Source organism: Mustelus asterias, chromosome 9, assembly GCF_964213995.1.
Source record: "Mustelus asterias chromosome 9, sMusAst1.hap1.1, whole genome shotgun sequence".
In the NCBI taxonomy this organism is placed as follows: Eukaryota; Metazoa; Chordata; class Chondrichthyes; order Carcharhiniformes; family Triakidae; genus Mustelus; species Mustelus asterias.
The window spans coordinates 80187409-80206103 of NC_135809.1; the positions used below are offsets into that span (position 1 = coordinate 80187409).

The 18695-nt window shown below is 48.8% G+C and overlaps 1 protein-coding gene across 1 annotated transcript in view; it reads left to right on the top strand.

Annotated features, from left to right (window-relative positions):
• The window catches only part of creb3l1 (cAMP responsive element binding protein 3-like 1), a 106249-nt gene extending 96268 nt beyond the window's left edge, over positions 1 to 9981 (top strand). Inside the window, exons 3-5 of the mRNA XM_078221369.1 lie at positions 3025 to 3095; positions 6621 to 6673; positions 9837 to 9981. Coding sequence (XP_078077495.1) covers positions 3025 to 3095; positions 6621 to 6673; positions 9837 to 9981 — 269 coding nt within the window. The remainder of the gene's footprint in view (positions 1 to 3024; positions 3096 to 6620; positions 6674 to 9836) is intronic.
• The last annotated feature ends 8714 nt before the right edge of the window (positions 9982 to 18695 follow it).

The window sequence follows — 18695 nt, forward strand, 5'->3', positions numbered from 1 at the left end:
AGACTAGTTTGTATGCAAGAACAAATAGGCTTTTATTAGCAAAAGACTTGGAGCACACCCGTGCTGATGAACTGGTCCAGACTGAGGCAGGGGGTGGGGAGCAGTCACCTTTATACCTGGACCAGGGAGGGGAGGAGTCTCGGGTAGGGCCGGCAGGGATATGTCCAGGCATGTCACATATACAGGTAATAAGCTAACAGTGGTTTACCACAGGATGTGTAATTTTCCTGGAACAAGCATCATTCTTCACATCAGCTGGACCACAGTTTGATATTCTTCCAGTTTTATTGTGGATAATTTCAGCTTTGTAAAGAGACTTCTCAGGACAGGAGTATAGCAGGAGGCTGCATTAATATTTTCCCTTTTCATACCGTTTCCCAAAGTCAAAAATGTCCTTCATTGATGTTTAATATGTTCCTAAATTAGTCGATTAGAGACTAACCAAAGTGTGCTGAGAGGAAGCATTATCAAGATGCACATTCTGGGGAAAATCAAATAAGTTGGAACATTGGATTTTTAAAGGTAAGTGTAAGGCTGACACACTTGTCCAATATTAACTTCAATCATTATCAAATACTTTGGAGATCTTTTATTATTCTCAGTCATGGAATCACCATAAGTTCGAAACACTAGGAATTCATCATTGGCTGATCTGTGCAACATCCACCCCCCCTCATTCTGCTCACAACTTGACCGCCCACCGAATAATAGTTTCCACTTGCAAACAGAAAGATGTCTTTAATATAAAATGCCTTTGACTTACTTTTAATTCACCGATATATCATAAAGATGTCTGTAGGGTCCATTCATCTCTTTGACTGGACAAAGACAGCTCTGGTTCGGAGTTTAAATGAATTCATTTTATTGAACAGAACTTAAAATTAAATCGTTACAAAAATGAAAAGCAAGAGAAAAGCTGGAGAGAGAGATTGGCTTTTTCTGCCAGCCCCCTGTACTGCTCAAAAACAAAGCTGAACTGAACTGCAGAGATGAAACTACAATATATATAATTCATTATCTTTGTTATTGAAATAGTTTTGCACATGCTGGGGGCGATTCTCCCAAAAAGATTCTAAGTGCTGAATTGGCGGGAAAAATGTTGTAATTCACATTGGTTTTTTCAGTGGGAGTTCAGACCTGAATCTCCCACACTCTGGGCACTCCAGAGGTCACAATGGTGAATATCATTAAAGGCTAGAGGGTGGGTCTTATTCACGCCAGAATCTGACAGTTCCGGGCTTCTGCACATGCGCAGTGGCCCTAAACTGTCAGCCTCCCGTTTGCTGGCCAGCTCAATCGCTGGCCAGCCCGGGGCCCCCGCAGTGCTGTCCCCCCCACCCCCCATGGCCCGTCGGCCCCCACAAGCATTCCCGGGCCAGCCCCCCCGTCCCAGAGCACCTCGATCTCCAGCACCACCCCCTCAGCAGTGACAATCCCCTCACCCCTCCCACCCCAGCAGACCACCCCCCCCCCCCAAGGGAGGCAGACCCCCCCACGGGAGGCAGACTCCACCAGGAGGCAGACCCCCACCACGGGAGGCAGACCCCCTCCCAGCTGACCACCCCCCCAGCCTGTCCCGATCGCTGCCCTCCTTCCAGTCCCGATTGATCCCCATGCAGAGTGGCGGCAGCGGGACCCCCCACCCCCACCAATCGCCCCCTAAGCCCCGTCCCCTTGGCACTTCCCAATGCCAGGTGGGCAGTGCCAAGGTGCCCCTTGGGCATGGACACTTTGCCCCTTGGGCAGTGTCAGGGGGCACAGGCTGGCACTGCCAGGGTGCCCATGCCCAGGGGGCACCCCCCCCCGCTGCCCAACCTCCTGTGGGGGCCCCAATTGCCCCTCCCCTTCACTCCAAACATGGGGAGCTACTCTAAACCCTGCCGGTGTGAATTTGTACTGGTGAGGTGGGAGGTGCTATGGGGCCAGGAAAATTCAGTCCATGTTAATGTTTTAAACATTTAAAGAGTTAATGTTTTAAATAACATTAAAAATAGATTAAGATCACTTACTTGGTTTCCAGCGTTGTCCCGACTGCACCTGCTCACTGGCAATGGGAGATGTGCGTGCGTCGGGAACACATGCACGAATCCTGTGAATCGGCACATACGGCGACTCCCAACTCAACCCAGCAAAAAATTAACGGGTTGGAATGGGAGTATCGCCCCCGCTGTTTCTAACTTGGAGACACAGGCCTTGCAGATGTTGTTTATGGAACACTTTGTTTGACTTATGAAAAGCCTGTTTTTGCTTGCATTGAACTGTCAAAAATGCAGTCAATTTCTAGCTAACCCAGCATGCATTCTGAGTTTTAAAATGTAGTCAAGATAAGTCATAGATCATAGAAATCATAGAAACCCTACAGTGCAGAAGGAGGCCATTCGGCCCATCGAGTCTGCACCGACCACAATCCCACCCCACATATTTACCCGCTAATCCCTCTAACCTACGCATCCCAGGACTCTAAGGGGCAATTTTTAACCTGGCCAATCAACCTAACCCGCACATCTTTGGAGTTTTTTGAGCTCAGCATTTAAATGTAATTGCATCGGCAGAAATATCTTAAAATGAAGTCTTTGCATAAGTGAAGCAAGACGTACACAGGATCCCTCAACAATGTCCAAGAGCGGACACTTGACTCAAAAGGAATTTTCAAAATGAAATTGGGTGCACCTTTATAAAGGGGAAATTTGCAGAGCTCGGAAGAAACAGCATGGGACTAATTGGCAGCTTTCTCAGAGAGCTGACACGCACATGAGCTGCCAAGCAGCCTCCTCTTGTGATTTTCTGAAATCACAATCGTACCTACAATTTCATTTTGTGGGAAAGAACGAACAAATAATAATTTCATCCGCTTGTGGAGCACAACATAGGGCATCGAGGTCTCCTTCCTGAGGGAGTAGTGTGCGTGTCGGACGGGCATGGAACATCCTGGATGTTTTAGTCACTCGTTTTAATCACAGCCCACGCTGACTCTGAGACATCTCGCGAGTATCAGGCATGTTCTGAGAAAAACTGTCTTCTCAGACGGGGCTTCTGCTGAGGATTTTATCAGGAAGGAGATGTTGGAATCTCTCAAACGGCAACTTTTTGTCTGGGTAAACTTTGAGGAAATTGGACTGCAGAGAAACCAATCATTCGTCAATGTTAGTTGGACCACAGGAATAAAGGCCATTGTGGTGAACCATCGTTGGTTCCCACTGTGGGATTGTTCTAATGTTGTTGTTGGGCTAGGGTGGGATTGATACACCTGTGGTTGTTACTGTTGTGGCACATCCCAGTCGGGCTCCGCCTCCTGGGAGAGGTATAAGACCCCCTGCTCGGGCGGGACCTCGTCAGTCTGGGATAGTGTGTTAACGTTCTATTAAGTTCCATTGTTAGACAATAAAAGCCTTCTGTTACCGAAGCTTCGTGCCTCGTGTCCAATTGATGCGCATCAGCCATGCTGTTATGTTATTGAGTTAGTAATTGTAAATGTGTGTCCTCAAAACCAATCACCGTGGCTCAAGAGCTTTAATTCAGTTTTTTAATAAAAAATTCAGAAAATAAAAAGCTGCAATCGATGAACTGTCAATAAAAGCTCGATTGGTTCACAAATATTCTTCAAGGAAGAAAACATTTATCAGGGTTGGACTGCATTTGTCTCAAACCCTCCATCAACGAGTTGTATTCTTAACTGCCCTCACCGAGTGAGACACGCACGGCGCACTCCCTCACTATCCACCTCACGCACGGCACACTCCCTCACTATCCACCTCACGCACGGCGCACTCCCTCATTATCCCTCTCACACACGGCGCACTCCCTCACAATCCCCCTCACACACAGCGCACTCCCTCACAATCCCCCTCACACAGCGCACTCCCTCACAATCCCCCTCACGCACGGCGCACTCCCTCACTATCCCCCTCACACACAGTGCACTCCCTCACTATCCCCCTCACACACAGCGCACTCCCTCACAATCCCCCTCACGCACAGCGCATTCTCTCAGAATCTTCCTCACACACAGCTCACTCCCTCACAATCGCCCTCACACACAGCGCACTCCCTCACTATCCCCCTCTCACACGACGCACTCCCTCACTATCCCCCTCACGCATGGCGCACTCCCTCACAATTCCCCTCACGCACAGCGCATTCCCTAAGAATCCCCCTCACACTCAGCTCACTCCTTCACTATCCCCCTCACACACAGTGCATTCCCTCACAATCCCCCTCACACACAGCGCACTCCCTCACAATCCCCCTCACACACAGCGCACTCCCTCACAATCCCCCTCACACACAGCGCACTCCCTCACAATCCCCCTCACACACAGCGCACTCCCTCATAATCCCCCTCACACACAGCGCACTCCCTCACAATCCCCCTCACACACAGCGCACTCCCTCACAATCCCCCTCACACACAGCGCACTCCCTCAGACTCCCCCTCACACACAGCTCACTCCCTCATAATCCCCCTCACACATGGTGCATTCCCTCAGAATCGCCCTCACACACAGCACACTCCCTCACAATCCCCCTCACACACAGCGCAGTCCCTCAGACTCCCCCTCACACACAGCGCACTCCCTCAGACTCCCCCTCACACACAGCGCACTCCCTCAGACTCCCCCTCACACACAGCGCACTCCCTCACAATCCCCCTCACACACAGCGCAGTCCCTCAGAATCCCCCTCACACACAGCGCACTCCCTCAGACTCCCCCTCACACACAGCGCACTCCCTCAGACTCCCCCTCACACACAGCGCACTCCCTCACAATCCCCCTCACACACAGCGCAGTCCCTCAGAATCCCCCTCACACACAGCGCACTCCCTCAGAATCCCCCTCACACACAGCACACTCCCTCACAATTCCCCTCACACACAGCGCACTCCCTCAGACTCCCCCTCACACACAGCGCACTCCCTCACAATCCCCCTCACACACAGCGCACTCCCTCACAATCCGCCTCACACACAGCGCACTCCCTCACAATCCCCCTCACACACAGCGCACTCCCTCATAATCCCCCTCACACACAGCGCACTCCCTCACAATCCCCCTCACACACAGCGCACTCCCTCACAATCCCCCTCACACACAGCGCACTCCCTCAGACTCCCCCTCACACACAGCTCACTCCCTCATAATCCCCCTCACACATGGTGCATTCCCTCAGAATCGCCCTCACACACAGCTCACTCCCTCACAATCCCCCTCACACACAGCGCAGTCCCTCAGACTCCCCCTCACACACAGCGCACTCCCTCAGACTCCCCCTCACACACAGCGCACTCCCTCAGACTCCCCCTCACACACAGCGCACTCCCTCACAATCCCCCTCACACACAGCGCAGTCCCTCAGAATCCCCCTCACACACAGCGCACTCCCTCAGAATCCCCCTCACACACAGCACACTCCCTCACAATCCCCCTCACACTCAGCGCACTCCCTCACAATCCCCCTCACACACAGCGCAGTCCCTCACAATCCCCCTCACACTCAGCGCACTCCCTCACAATCCCCCTCACACACAGCGCACTCCCTCACAATCCCCCTCACACACAGCGCAGTCCCTCACAATCCCCCTCACACTCAGCGCACTCTCACACTTATCCTCACACCACTCTCTAAGTTTTGCTGTAATCCAGTTTTACACCACTGGGTTCCCAATTCTGATGGGATATTTTTCAGATGAGTTATGTAACGTATTATTTAAAATCAGGTTTCCTTCTCTGCTGCTTTGCGAGCAATGTTTAAGCTTACTGGTTTGGACATTGGATCACATTTGCTGTTATCTGTCAAGGTAGAAACCTTTTGTTCTGCGTTAGTGATGTGTTGTCTTAATGAAGGTTTATTGCGGTTGATTAGCCAGATGCTTCAGTAATCTGCACTGATTCTCCCTCTCAGTATGTTCCCAGGGTTTCACCATGTTGGACTGATGTCCTATTGTACTCATTATCCTCTCAGTACATTGCAGTCAGCTGCTCCATTCCGAGTGCACTCCCCCCAGACACTGACGTACTCAGGTTTAGTTGGAAGTCAGGCTGTTCTTGTTGTTTATAAGAGTACTGGGGCATGGCAAACTGGAGGGATCGAATGCAATGCCCCTCGCAGTGCTCTGTATTCCTCTTAACCTCTTAATGAAGCCACTAATTGCTCTATAATACAGAACAAGAATGACGAGGATCCTGTTTAATTAAGTTTAATGAGCGCATCGTGTTTCTTTGCCATGGCTATCAGAGAGATAACCGCACACTTAATGTCTGAATTTAGAACCCAGCGTCTTGGTCTCCATTTCACCAATTAAACATGTCTCTCCAATAAACAGCATGCTGGGAGCAAAACTGCAACTCCACCATTTATAGATATTCCAATTCCTGCTGCCCTCAACCCACTGCAGGCCTTTGTATCTTCTTCTTTCTCTGCTGTTTCTAGTAATTCAGTGTCTACTTTCAGACTCTGTCTGTTGTTGCATGTACCCCTTCCCCATCACCCTCCCCCCTTCCCAGTTCTGCTCCCTAAGGGTGGATGCTGGGTGGACATTTAAACACATGGGGCTAGAAACTGGATTGCTTCAATTTTCGGACAAGTGCATTCTGATTCGCAATGTGCTTGCTCTCGTTCAGACGGGCGATTTGTTAGACTCAAACATCCACTTCACTGGAATGATCCATCTCCAGTAACGCAGTCTGCTCCTGAATGTCGGTGGAGTCCGTGCAGAGCAGAGGGCCTCGAGAGAATTGTTTGCAGCCCATGTGGTATAAGCAGCCTGCGCTGTTTAAAGACAGGCTGCATCTTATGGGAAAGTTGCATAGAAAGATTGCTGCAATGTTACTTGCTGCAATTGAGAAAGTTAATTCTTTAGTTTTGTCACTACAGCTCATCATAGCCTCAGACATGTACATTTGGGAACCGTCGGGGGGAGTTCTCCTGTCCCGCCCGTCACTGGAATCATAGCAGGCGCGGGGGGCGTGGGGGAGGAGGGTGGGGGGCAACCACACAAAGGTCCATCGACCTCAGGCGGGATTCTCCGGTTTTGGGGCGAGCGCGGCTGGAGAATCCCACCCCAAGGCCGGAACTCTACCACCTCATCTGCCACGGAATTGGTGTGGGCGAGGGTCCGACAACAGAAATCTCTGTTGGACTCGGGGAGGAATTTCCAGTCTCGCCTGAGCGAGGCCGTAAATCCCACCCATATGTCCCAGCAATCCTATTAGCTGGCCACATGCAACTACATTTGTTCCATTTTGTGGTCAAAGAGGAAAGTTAGCACCTTCATATTGAAACAGGTGTAAAATGAAAGTCTGTGGGGCAGCATTTAGAATCAATCCATTATATATCTGTTCTAAAACATTTAAAATGTTAAATCAAGGGGGTGCTTTGTTCAACAGAGTTCAGGACCGGGATTCTCCCAAAAACATCTAAGTTCCCAACGTGCGGGAAAATGGAAGTAATTCCCGCCGGTTTTTTTAGCGTACTTACCAGAGCGAATCTCTGATACTCTGCGTTGCAGAGTGCCTCAGCGGGATTCACTCTGGAAACTAAGGGGCAGGGTCTATTCCCACTCGAGAGGCCAGCAGCATAGCACTGAGCGCGGAGATCGGCGCATGCGCAGCGGTCTGCCATTGCTGGCCTCCTGATTGTTGGCCTTCTCGATCGCTCGCCTGGCTCACAACCCCCCCACCCCGATCGCTGGCCTTCCAACCCTCCTCCCCCTCTCCACCCCCTTGATCGCTGGCCTCGCGGACCTCCCATGCCAGCCCTCATGTCCCCCCCACTCCGTGGCCAGCCCCGATTGTGAAATGGCTGCCGGTGATGTCTCCCAGCCTGCTGCATTACTCGAGCAGTGCAGCAGGCTGAGAGAATCCTGGCCCAGATGTCACTCTTGTGCACATTCCAAAAGCTTGGAGATGATTGGCTCTGATTACGCTGTCGTATAGCAGCAAAGAGTGACCACCGCACAGTCCTTGTGGAGACGAAGTCCCATCTTCACTTTGAGAATAACCTCCATCATGTTGTGTGGCACTATCACTGTGCTAATTGGGACAGACTTCGAACTGATCTAGCAACTACCTGGGCCTGATCCGTTCAAACTCTCTTAAATAAGCCTTCTCCAGTCAACTCTTTCACACTTGATTGTTCCTTTCCCTTTATCATAATTATCACAAACCTGATGATAATACAATCATGGGCATCCATGAGGCACTGTGGGCCATCAACAGCAGCAGAATTTAACTCAACCATAATCTGTAGTCTCATGGCCCCACTCAACCATTACCATCAAGCCAGGGGATCAATCCTGGTTCAATGGAGAATGCAGGAGGGCATGCCAGGAGCAGCACCAGGCATACCTAAAACTGAGGTGTCAACCTGGTGAAGCTACCAAACAGGACTACTTACATTCCAAACGACAAAAACAGCAAGTGATAGATAGATGGGCCCTGATAACATTCCGGCAATAGTACTGAAGATTTGTGCTCCAGAACTTGCCGTGCCCCTCGCCAAGCTCTTCCAGTTCAGTTACAACACTGGTATCTACCCAACAATGTGGAAAATTGCCCAGGGATGTCCTAGCAAAAAGCAGGACAAATCCAACCTGGCCAATTACCGCCCAATCAGTCTACTCTCGGTCATTAGTAAAGTGATGGAAGGGGGTCATGAACAGTGCTATCAAGCAGCACCTGCTCAGCAATAACCTGCTCAGTGACTCCCAGTTTGTGTTTCGCCAGGGTCACTCAGCTCCTGACCTCATTACAGCCTTGGTTCAAATATGGACAAAAGAGCTGAATTCCAGAGGTGAGGCGAGAGTGACAGCCCTTGACATCAAGGCAGCATTCGATCGAGTGTGGCACCAAGGAGCCCTAGCGAAACTGGAATCAATGGGTATCAGGGGGCAAACTCTCCGCTGGTTGGAGTCATACCTGGTACATAGGAAAATGGTTGTGGTTGTGGAGGGTCAGTCATCTCAGCTCCAGGACATCTTTGCAGGAATCCCTCAGGATAGTGTCCTCGGCCCAACAATCTTCAGCTGCGTCATCAATGACCTTCCCTCCATCATAAGGTCGGAAGCGGGGATGTTCGCTGATTGCACAATGTTCAGCACCATCCGTGACTCCTCAGATACTGAAGCAGCTCATGTTCAAATGCAACAAGACCTGGACAATATCCATTTGCACCACACAAATGCCAGGCAATGACTATCACCAATAAGAGACACTTAAACCACCGTCTCTTGACACTCAATGGTGTCACCATCACTGAATCCCCCACTGTCAAACATCCTTGATGTTACCATTGACCAGAAACTCAACTGGACTCACCACATAAACACAGTGGCTGCAAGAGCAGGTCAGAGGCCAGGAATACTGCAGCGAGTAACTCACCTCCTGACTCCCCAAAGCCTATCCGCCATCTACAAGGCACAAGTCAGGAGTGTGATGGAATACCCCCCACTTGCCTGGATGGGTGCAGCTCCAACAAAACTCAACAAGCTTGACACCATCCAAGACAAAGCAGCCTGCTTGATTGGCACCACATCAACAAACGTTCAATCCCTCCACTACCGGCACTCAGTAGCAGCAGTCTCTACTATCTACAACCTGCACTGCAGCAATTCACCAAAGATCCTTAGATGGCACCTTCCAAACCACAACCACTTCCATCTAGAAGGACAAGGGCAGCAGATACATGGGAACACCACCACCTGCAAGTTCCCCTCCAAGCCACTCGCCATCCTGACTTGGAAATATATCGCCGTTCCTTCGCAGTCGCTGGGTCAAAATCCTGGAATTCCCTCCCTAACGGCATTGTGGGTTTTGGCGCTTTCTTGACCTCGTCCCCAGTGGTGACCATTTTGAGATTGTTGTGCCAAAGGCATTGGCAGTGCAGCTGAACAGGAGAAGAGACGCCATGGTGCCACAATGGGCCAAGAGACCCTCAAGAACCACCCTCAAGAAGAGGTCGGACCTGGCAGCCAGGAAGATCTAATGTCAGTGTCCAGGGCCGAGGAGTTGGCAGCAGCACCACAAGAAGTCCAATGATCTAGCCTGGGTAGTCAAGGTCAGTGAATGCATCTTCTTCACATTATTGCTGGAATTACGAGAGCCGTGGATCATGCGAGTTGATTGGGGGTCAGGAGGTGGGGTGACCAAGGAATTGGTGGAAGACATTAGATCAGGGTTTGGAGATGAGCCCAAGGGTGGAAGTGGAGGGCTCAGATTGGAAATTGGGAAAGGAGGGCTATGCAGCCCAACCTCAAGCATTTCATATCCTTTGACATCATTAGCTTTCAACAGCGTTTATTTCCTGCCCACCAGAGAGGTAGCCTCTCTCACTGCTCAATGCACCAAACTCCCATCCCTCCCTGGCATTCAGGACTCAGGCCTGGCATCCAGATATTCCAGCTCACCTTCACCTACATGCCAGCGATGGTGGCCTCACACCAATAATTCACTGCCTCCACCTGCCCTCCAGCTGTTCAGCTATAATGGAAACATCACCCGAACACAGTGCTTACACACTCACTGACATTCTTTGCTGTCTTGCATGAGATGAGTTGCCCCATAATAGAAGGGGCAGGACAGCACTGGTGGAGCAGCAAGAGGAAATACGTGGTCACAGGCAATTTAAACTAGTATTGGGGGGTTTTGACATCATTTCTGATGATTATTTGCCATCTTGGTCACAATTGGGGCATCTGTTTCCCACATGCTTGAAATACTATGGAGGCCAGAGTCAGGGCAAAGTCCAGGGGTGAAAGGCTGGAGGGAGGGGGTGGAGAGTTTGGAAGCTGGAGGGAGTGAGCGTGATAATGCAGAATGGAGGCTGAGAGGGAGAGATTGGATTGAGAGTAGGGAGTGGAGGCTGAGAGGGAGGGATTGAATTGAGGGTAGGGAGTGGAGGCTGAGAGGGAGGGATTGGATTGAGGGTAGGGAGTGGAGTCTGGGAGAGAGGGATTGGATGGGGGTTGGAGCCAAAGGGGGCAGAGGAAGGTTGAATATCAGGACAGGAGGCTGAGACTGAGGTTCAGATCAAGGTATGGGTGAGAAGGCCACGTAAGGAGGGCTTTACCTGAGAGTCAGGTTCAGAGGCAATGGGCTGGGAACATCCAGACATCAGGGGGGCATTGTGAGGAGGATCAACAATCCTGGGTTGAGTGTCTCTGAGTGCAGCCAGTAGCCGCAGGAGGCAGGAACATTGGTGAGGGATTTCAAACAGAGGTGTTTGAGCTTTTATATGTATATACAAAGAGCCTAAGGCCTGCTTCAGGATGTGTAAAGGATGGCCATTCGTACTTACCCAATATGGTGGCCTATGCACTCCCTACTCACCATACTGAGGCCTTAGGTGTCCACACAGGGCCCAATGCAATTTCTAGATAATTAGAGTTTCTAATTTCAGCTGCATATAGAGATTGATGAAGAGAGCCAAAGTTCAAAACCCCAAGACAATGGCTGCGAATTTCCGGCCTCGCCAGATTGGCACAATCCTGAAAACTGCAGGCGTAAAAACAGGTTTTGCACCTAGCGCCAAAGAGTCTACAATCAGCAAGGTCCCTTGCTATTGGTGCAAACTGGTGCTCGCCCACAAACGGGCGCAAGGCTGATTAACATATTTAAAGTAGCATTTAAATAGGCTTAGCCCATTTGACACCGGATTCTCCCACCTCCCAGGACCCTCCGACCCTCAGACACGGCAAGAACCCAATGAGAATCACTACTGGTGGAGACCACATGCGATAGCCACACTGGGGGCTCAGAGGCCATTGAAACCCCGGGTGGTTGGGGACATGACTGGGTAGCGCCCAGCTGGCAGTGTTCACTTGGCACACTGAAAGTGCCAGCTGGACCTGCTAGTTGGGCACTGCTAGTGTGCCTGGGCAGTGCTAAGGGGATGGAGCCTGAGTGGGGGACATGAAGGAGCAGGGCATGACCGGGGGTGCACAAAGAGGTGGATTATGAAGTCCACCATGAAGGTGGGGCATGTCAGGGACTATGACAGGGGGCTATGAGGGGGGCTACAATGGGGGGGGCTATGATGGGGGCTATGAAGGGGGGGCTATGAAAGGGGTGTCATGAAGGATTGGGCATGAAGGGGAGGCATATCAGGGGTCATGAAGAGGGGCTCATTGGGAATGGCCCAATGCCTATGATCCATGTTGAGGAGGAGGTAGCAAAACATACGGCCACTGAGTGACAGGGGAGTCTTGATGTCTGTGGAGGAGCGAAGGGGTCTCCTAGTGCACTGTGAGATTGGGATGCCCTTTCAAAATGGTGCCTGATTGCTGTGCGGCCAAGCTCACCGGCGTGTTTAAGCCCCGCCCCTCCCAGAACCGGTGCAAAATTCACCACTCTCCCAAAAAAGTGTGGGGTGGTTGTGGTTCAGTCCACGCTGGACAGACTGGCGTGGATTGCTCTGGTTTTCTCCCCCTTACGACACTTGTGAAAATTCCACACAATCAGTCACTAATCTTAGCTGTCCCATCAGAATGAGGAGAATAAAGGTTAGGTTTATACATAGAAGCACGTAAAACCATCGAAACATGGAAAATCGGAGCAAGAGTAGGCCATTCGGCCCCTCGAATCTGCTCCAATATTCAACATGATCATGGCTGATGCTCTATCTCAATACTGTCCACCAACACTCTCCCCATTCCACTTGACACCTTTAGAGTCTAGGGGACGAATTTTACCATCCCTCCAGCCACGGGAATCGGAGCGGGCAAGGGGCGGACCATGGAAAGGTCTGTCAACCTCGGGCGGGATTTTCCAGTCTCGGGGCGAGCGAGGCCAGAAAATCCCACCCTAGAAATCTATTAAAGGTAGAAAATGAAAAATCCAAGGTTAAGATTTCATGGCATCTTCTCATTGATTACCTGGCAATGGCTTCTAAAGTTGATTTAGCGCAGGTTGGTCACTCACTGTGTCTCTTTGGTCCAGACAATACATGGTGTAGGATACCCCCGGCCAGCATAGGGACAGCGGATCAGACTGTGTTCCCTCACAGAAGGGGAAACCAGTAGAAAGCCACAGAATGACTGATTTTTCCACACACAAATCTCCCAGAGTCCATCATCTCGTGGACATTCCTGACAGAAAATGAATGGTCATAAGAGCACAGAATGGTTAAAAAAAGGAAGTAAAATGTTCCACTGTTTATTGAAGAAATCAATTCAAAGTTGCCTGAGGATTTTTCCTGAAGTTTGCAGGTTTATATTGTCCCTGTTAATCATTCAGACTGAAGGCAAATTCTCCTGAAAGAAAAGTCACTGTTTCTATGGGAGAAATAAATATCTTTGTGTTTTACAAGTCTTTAAATAGTAAATAGTCCCAGCTCTGCTCATGTTCAAATATTAGTCTTTGCCTGCTCTGATCACTATGATTAATGGCAGGGGTGAGGGCCTAGCTAACAGGGCCCAGCAGATTGCAAGATAAACCTTTGCTGCTGTGACATTTTTCAAATCTGTTCAAATTTCCTTTGGCAAATATCGTACTGGGAAACCAAGGAGGGAAGACAGCTGGCCACAACATAACACAATTAGACTTCACCAAAGAATCATAAACTGTGCAACCAAGTTGGAAAAGGGAATGGTCTGATTGAGCCTTGGCGAAATTGCTGAGTGTTTTGTCATGTTTCCATCGTTAGGCTACTGAAGTGTCTTGCCACTCGTCGACTTGGATACAATCCACACTATGGCACTTAGAGTATTCAAACTTCCAAGCTTTATTACTCGTGCACAAGGAGGACACACATGCAGAGTGATGCTCTGCTCGGTGTTCTGTCGATTCATACAGATGTATTGCAGATATAGTTCATTACAGCAAATGAGAAACAAGCAACTTTCTAATCCTTAATTTACATATATAGTCCACCAATCATAGTGTAGACTTTTGTCATTTCTTATCCAATAGAAAACTGTCTCCTTCTAATCCATCGTTAGCATAATATGTGGCCATACCTTGTTTATGGCATGAGTTCTTGTACTTGTCTTTGGTTCCTGTGGCCATGGCCAAAGCGGGGAACATAGAGTTTAAGAAACTGATACAAGGTGAGATTAGTCACTTCTCTGAGTAAACAACCGTTGACCTCACTCAGGCCTTGCCTGCAAATAAGCACTTTCCATTCTTGCTAACAGAACTGTCTGCCACAGTTGCTGTAACTTAATTTCAACATCACCTTTATTGTAGGATCGAGAAATCATGTGTGATGTTATTGCGTAGCATCTATAATTGAGGTGACATATGTACCTGGCATTTTCTGGCCTTATGAATGGCTGAAGGATCCTTATTCAGCAAAGGTGGTCTCGAGGTCTTTTGTCACAGGAAGGTGTTCTGCGTAGTCGCTGTATCTTTGGCGGAATAGCTATGGGATTCCCTGGAAAACTGGTGTAATCATAGAATCCCTACAGTGCAGAAGGAGGCCATTTGGCCCATCGAGCCTGCACTGACAACAATCACACCTCGGCCATAACCACGTAACCCCTGCAGATGGGACTTTCCGGCCGCACTCGCTCCAAAACCAGAAAGTCCCACCCAAGGTCAACGGACCTTTCCATGATCTGCCACTCGCCTGCCACAATTCCTTTGGCGGGCAGAACTGGAAAATTCACCCTCACATATTTATCTATACTCCCCCTGACACTAAAGGACAATTTAGCATGGCCGATCCATCTAACCCGCACATCTTTGGACTGTGGGAGGAAACTGGAGCACCTGGAGGAAACCCACACAGACATGGGGAGAACGTGCAAATTCCACACAGACAGTTACTCAAAGCTGGAATTGAACCTGGGTCCCTGGCGCTGTGAGGCAGCAGTGTTAACCTCTGTTAGTGTTTAATCATAGATTCAGTTACAAGATTTCAGGAGGCATTACAAAGATTTTGGACTTCTTGTTTTTTGGAATGGTTATGTAATATTGTATAGCTGGAATAATGCACCATTAGTACTGTGGCTTGCAAATTCTGTAGAGTGAGTCATGTCACATTTTCACTGCCTCCACTGGGTTAGAGTGGGTGTACTTCTCTGAAATATTGAATATAGTCACTTACCTTGAGTACCTGAGAAGTGTGAAAACAGGAAACTCAGTATCATTATTATAATATATTGTAAATGAGCTCACTCAGGACTAATGTGCTGCAGTGGAATGGACCGCACATTAAATGAAAACAGTTCAGAGACTTCCAAAGATGTAAGCTGTCCATGGGCAGATAGGAGTGCTCCGAGGAGTTTGTCACCCATCCTGTAAAAAGAACATTGTGAGGCAGTGTTGCAAAGGATTCAGCAAGTGGATTGTGATAAGGGCAATAAACATGTGAGATGGTATTTGGGAGAATCCATTTTGGGGTATATATAAATGGCCTCTGCCCTATTTCCCTGCCCCGACCCAAAAGAAAATACATGAACCTTATCCAATTCTGTAGGAAACAGTATGAAGTTTCTAGACCTTTGTAGTTATTGTTTCTGTGTAATTATCCTGTCTTTAAATAAATCCCCTTATTAGTTTTAGCCTGAGTGATGTGATCTGGGGGCATGAGATTTTACACTCCTCAGAGTGGACAGGAGGAGGACATTTTAGTCAATCCATGGAGCCTCTTGAACGCAATACCATGGAAAGGGTTATTGTTAATCCTCTGACACAAGGCCGGAATGTTACCGGCACGCCCGCCCCAATTCTGGGGTGGGCAAGGCTCAGAGAACGGCATTCTCCATTGGTCTCAGACAGGATTGTACGAACCTTGGGCGGATGTGTTGGTAAAATTCTGCCCACTGTCTTATCTATTTCGCAGCTGAGATTGAAAGTTTCACTTTGTGGAGGGCACAGCTCTGCTTTTTGCAAACTGTCTTTACGTTGTGAACACAATTTAAGAGTGTTGGGTGGAAGCCTGGAACTGGAACAGAATGTGTAATGTAATTTGCATAACACTGTTATTTTTACCTCAAGGGCCCTGTTTGCCAGATTTCCACCAACCCTATCAATGCAATGTATTCTTTTGCATATATCTGTAACAACTGCAACTGTCGTTCCTTCCCTCAAATCTCTGTTTCTGTTACCTGATAGCAGTTCTATTTTACCTTGAGACTTGTCTTTTATATCGTGACAACGTCTTCTACCTGAATAAATGTGGTCTCTGATTAACAATGCTGCCGTATGCAGCACCTTTTCAATGTTTGGGAACTATCCTCCCACACAGAGACTGCTTTTGTTTCTCTGTAACCCAGGTCACCGGCTTGTATAGGGACTCATCGGTGAATCAGGAATTTCTAATTTAACGTGCAATCATTCTCCACACACAGTGCGCCGCCCACAATTTTACTAACACACCTTGCCCATTTATAGTGGTTAAGCAGCTCTTTAGGTGGTCAACAGGCGTTAGAGGATAATTGCAGCACCACTGTGAATGTCCATTAGTTTTCTCATTACAGGGCCTGCAGATTTCGGAGCCATGTGTCCCAGCAATCCCACTAGTTGGCCACATGCAATTAAATTTGTCCCATTTTGTAGTCAAGGAGGAAAGTTAGCACCTTAATATTGAGGCGGGTGCAAAACAGCATCTCGAATCAATCCATTACATGTCGGCTCTAATACATTTAAATTGTTAAATCAAGCGGGTGCTATGCTCGGCGGAGTTTGAATGTCACTCTTGTGCACATTCCAAATGCTTGGAGATGATTGGCTCTGATAATGCTGTCCTATGGCAGCAAAGAGTGGGAGTGAAGGGTTTATGGGTTGAATTTTTTGGGTCGAAAATACCCGTGCCGGCAGGCTGGCGTCTTGACCTCGTTCCTAGTGGCGGCCATTTTGGCGAATGCCAGTTCAGGGTCAGCCGGGATACCCATTCCCATGAGGCAGTTAGCCAATCAGGCTCACAAAGAGCATTGATTGTGATTCACACTGAAAGAAGGGTGACTTTCTTGATTTGATTTGATTTATTATTGTCACATGTATTAACATACAGTGAAAAGTATTGTTTCTTATGTGCTATACAGACAAAGCATTCGGTTCATTGAGTGTATGTTTCTATGTTTACACAAGGGAGGTAGGGTGCAGAGGTACAGTCATAGCTAGGGTGTAGAGAAAGATCAGCTTAATATACAATAGGTCCATACAAAAGTCTGATGGCAGCAGGGAAGAAGCTGTTCTTGAGTTAGTTGGTACATGTCCTCAGACTTTTGTATCTTTTTCCCAATGGAAGAAGGTGGGAGAGAGTAGGTCCAGGGTGAGTGGGGTCCTTGATTATGCTGGCTGCTTTTCCGAGGCAGCGGGAAGTATAGACAGAGTCAATGGATGGGAGAGTGGTTTACGTGATAAACTGGCAACCAGTTGGCCTCCAGTTTCTGGAGACAGTGGGGCTGGGATTGCAGTTTAACTGCCTAGAGACACCCTGTGACAGGCTGAAGTGGCTAGCACTCCAGGGAGGCCTAGAGGCTTGTCCTCCTGCCAGGTTGCATGGAGCCATGGCCTAAATGGCTTTCCCTACATTTTATTTCAACTTTTGAAAACATTTTTCAGAAGGCGCATCCATGTTGATACTCGGAGGAGCCTGTTACACTTCTCAAGGGAGACGAGTGGTCTCTGATTGGCCCTCCAGTTTTGAGAGCCCGCCTGTCTCACCTAATTGGCCGCCAAACTTGTCTCCATGGCAATTAAGGGGTTACCTTTGTGAAAATCCCAGGTCAGTGCCTGTTGCCCTCCCCAAAAAAAACCTACCCTTTCCCCACCCTGCCCCCAACCCCAGGGTTAGGTTCCAGAGCCAGTCCCCATTCCCCACCTGCCGCCACATGTGAAAACCCAGCCGTACAAATACAATACAAGTGAGTGAATAAACATCCAAAGGAGAACTATCAATGCTTCAGTCATTGGAAGCCAAGGGAAGCTGAATTGTACAAAAATGTCAAAAGAAATCCAAACAGTTTGAGCTTGCATTTCTCTCCCCACTTCCAATTCTAAAGTTTTTAAAGGTTTTTATTTATTAGTCACAAGTAGGCTTACATTAACACTCCATTGAAGTTACTGTGAAAATCCCCTCGTCGCCACATTCAATTCTACCATCTGAAAATTTACAATATTACAAAAGAAAACACTTTTTAATACAATGTTTATTCTCGTTGCAAGAATTGCCTGTGATGACTCAGGAAAGATGCGACATGCACCACTTAGAAGGTCAACAGCAATATCAGGTACACGGGAATACCATCACCTCCAGGTTCCACAGCAAGTCACACGCCATCCAGATCCAGGACATGTAACTCCATTCTTACACAGTCCCCAGGCCAAAATCCCCCCGCTAACAGCACTGAGGGAATACCTTCACCACACACACTGCAGGGGTTCAAGTTGGCTTACCATCGCCTCCTCGCGGTGAGATAGGGATGGGCAGGAAATGCTGGCCGTACCAACGATGCTCAAATCCTAAGTCAAACACCTTAGACGTTGATGTTTTGTGATGTATTCAGAATGAACGGTACTCAATTCTGGACTGACCAAGTCTGCAGTCAAGTGGGGGTGGGGTGTGGTGGCTTGGAGGAGATAGATTGGCTCCTTGCTCCCAGCAGTGATGCCACTTTGGACTAGATTTCTCCCTCTGATGCACAAGTGAAGCTGAGGCACAGCGTAGGGGCTGACCTGCTCCACACCCTTCTCTTGCCATCACCCACGCCATATTGACCACCCAATATGGTCATACCCAGCCCGGCTATTGTA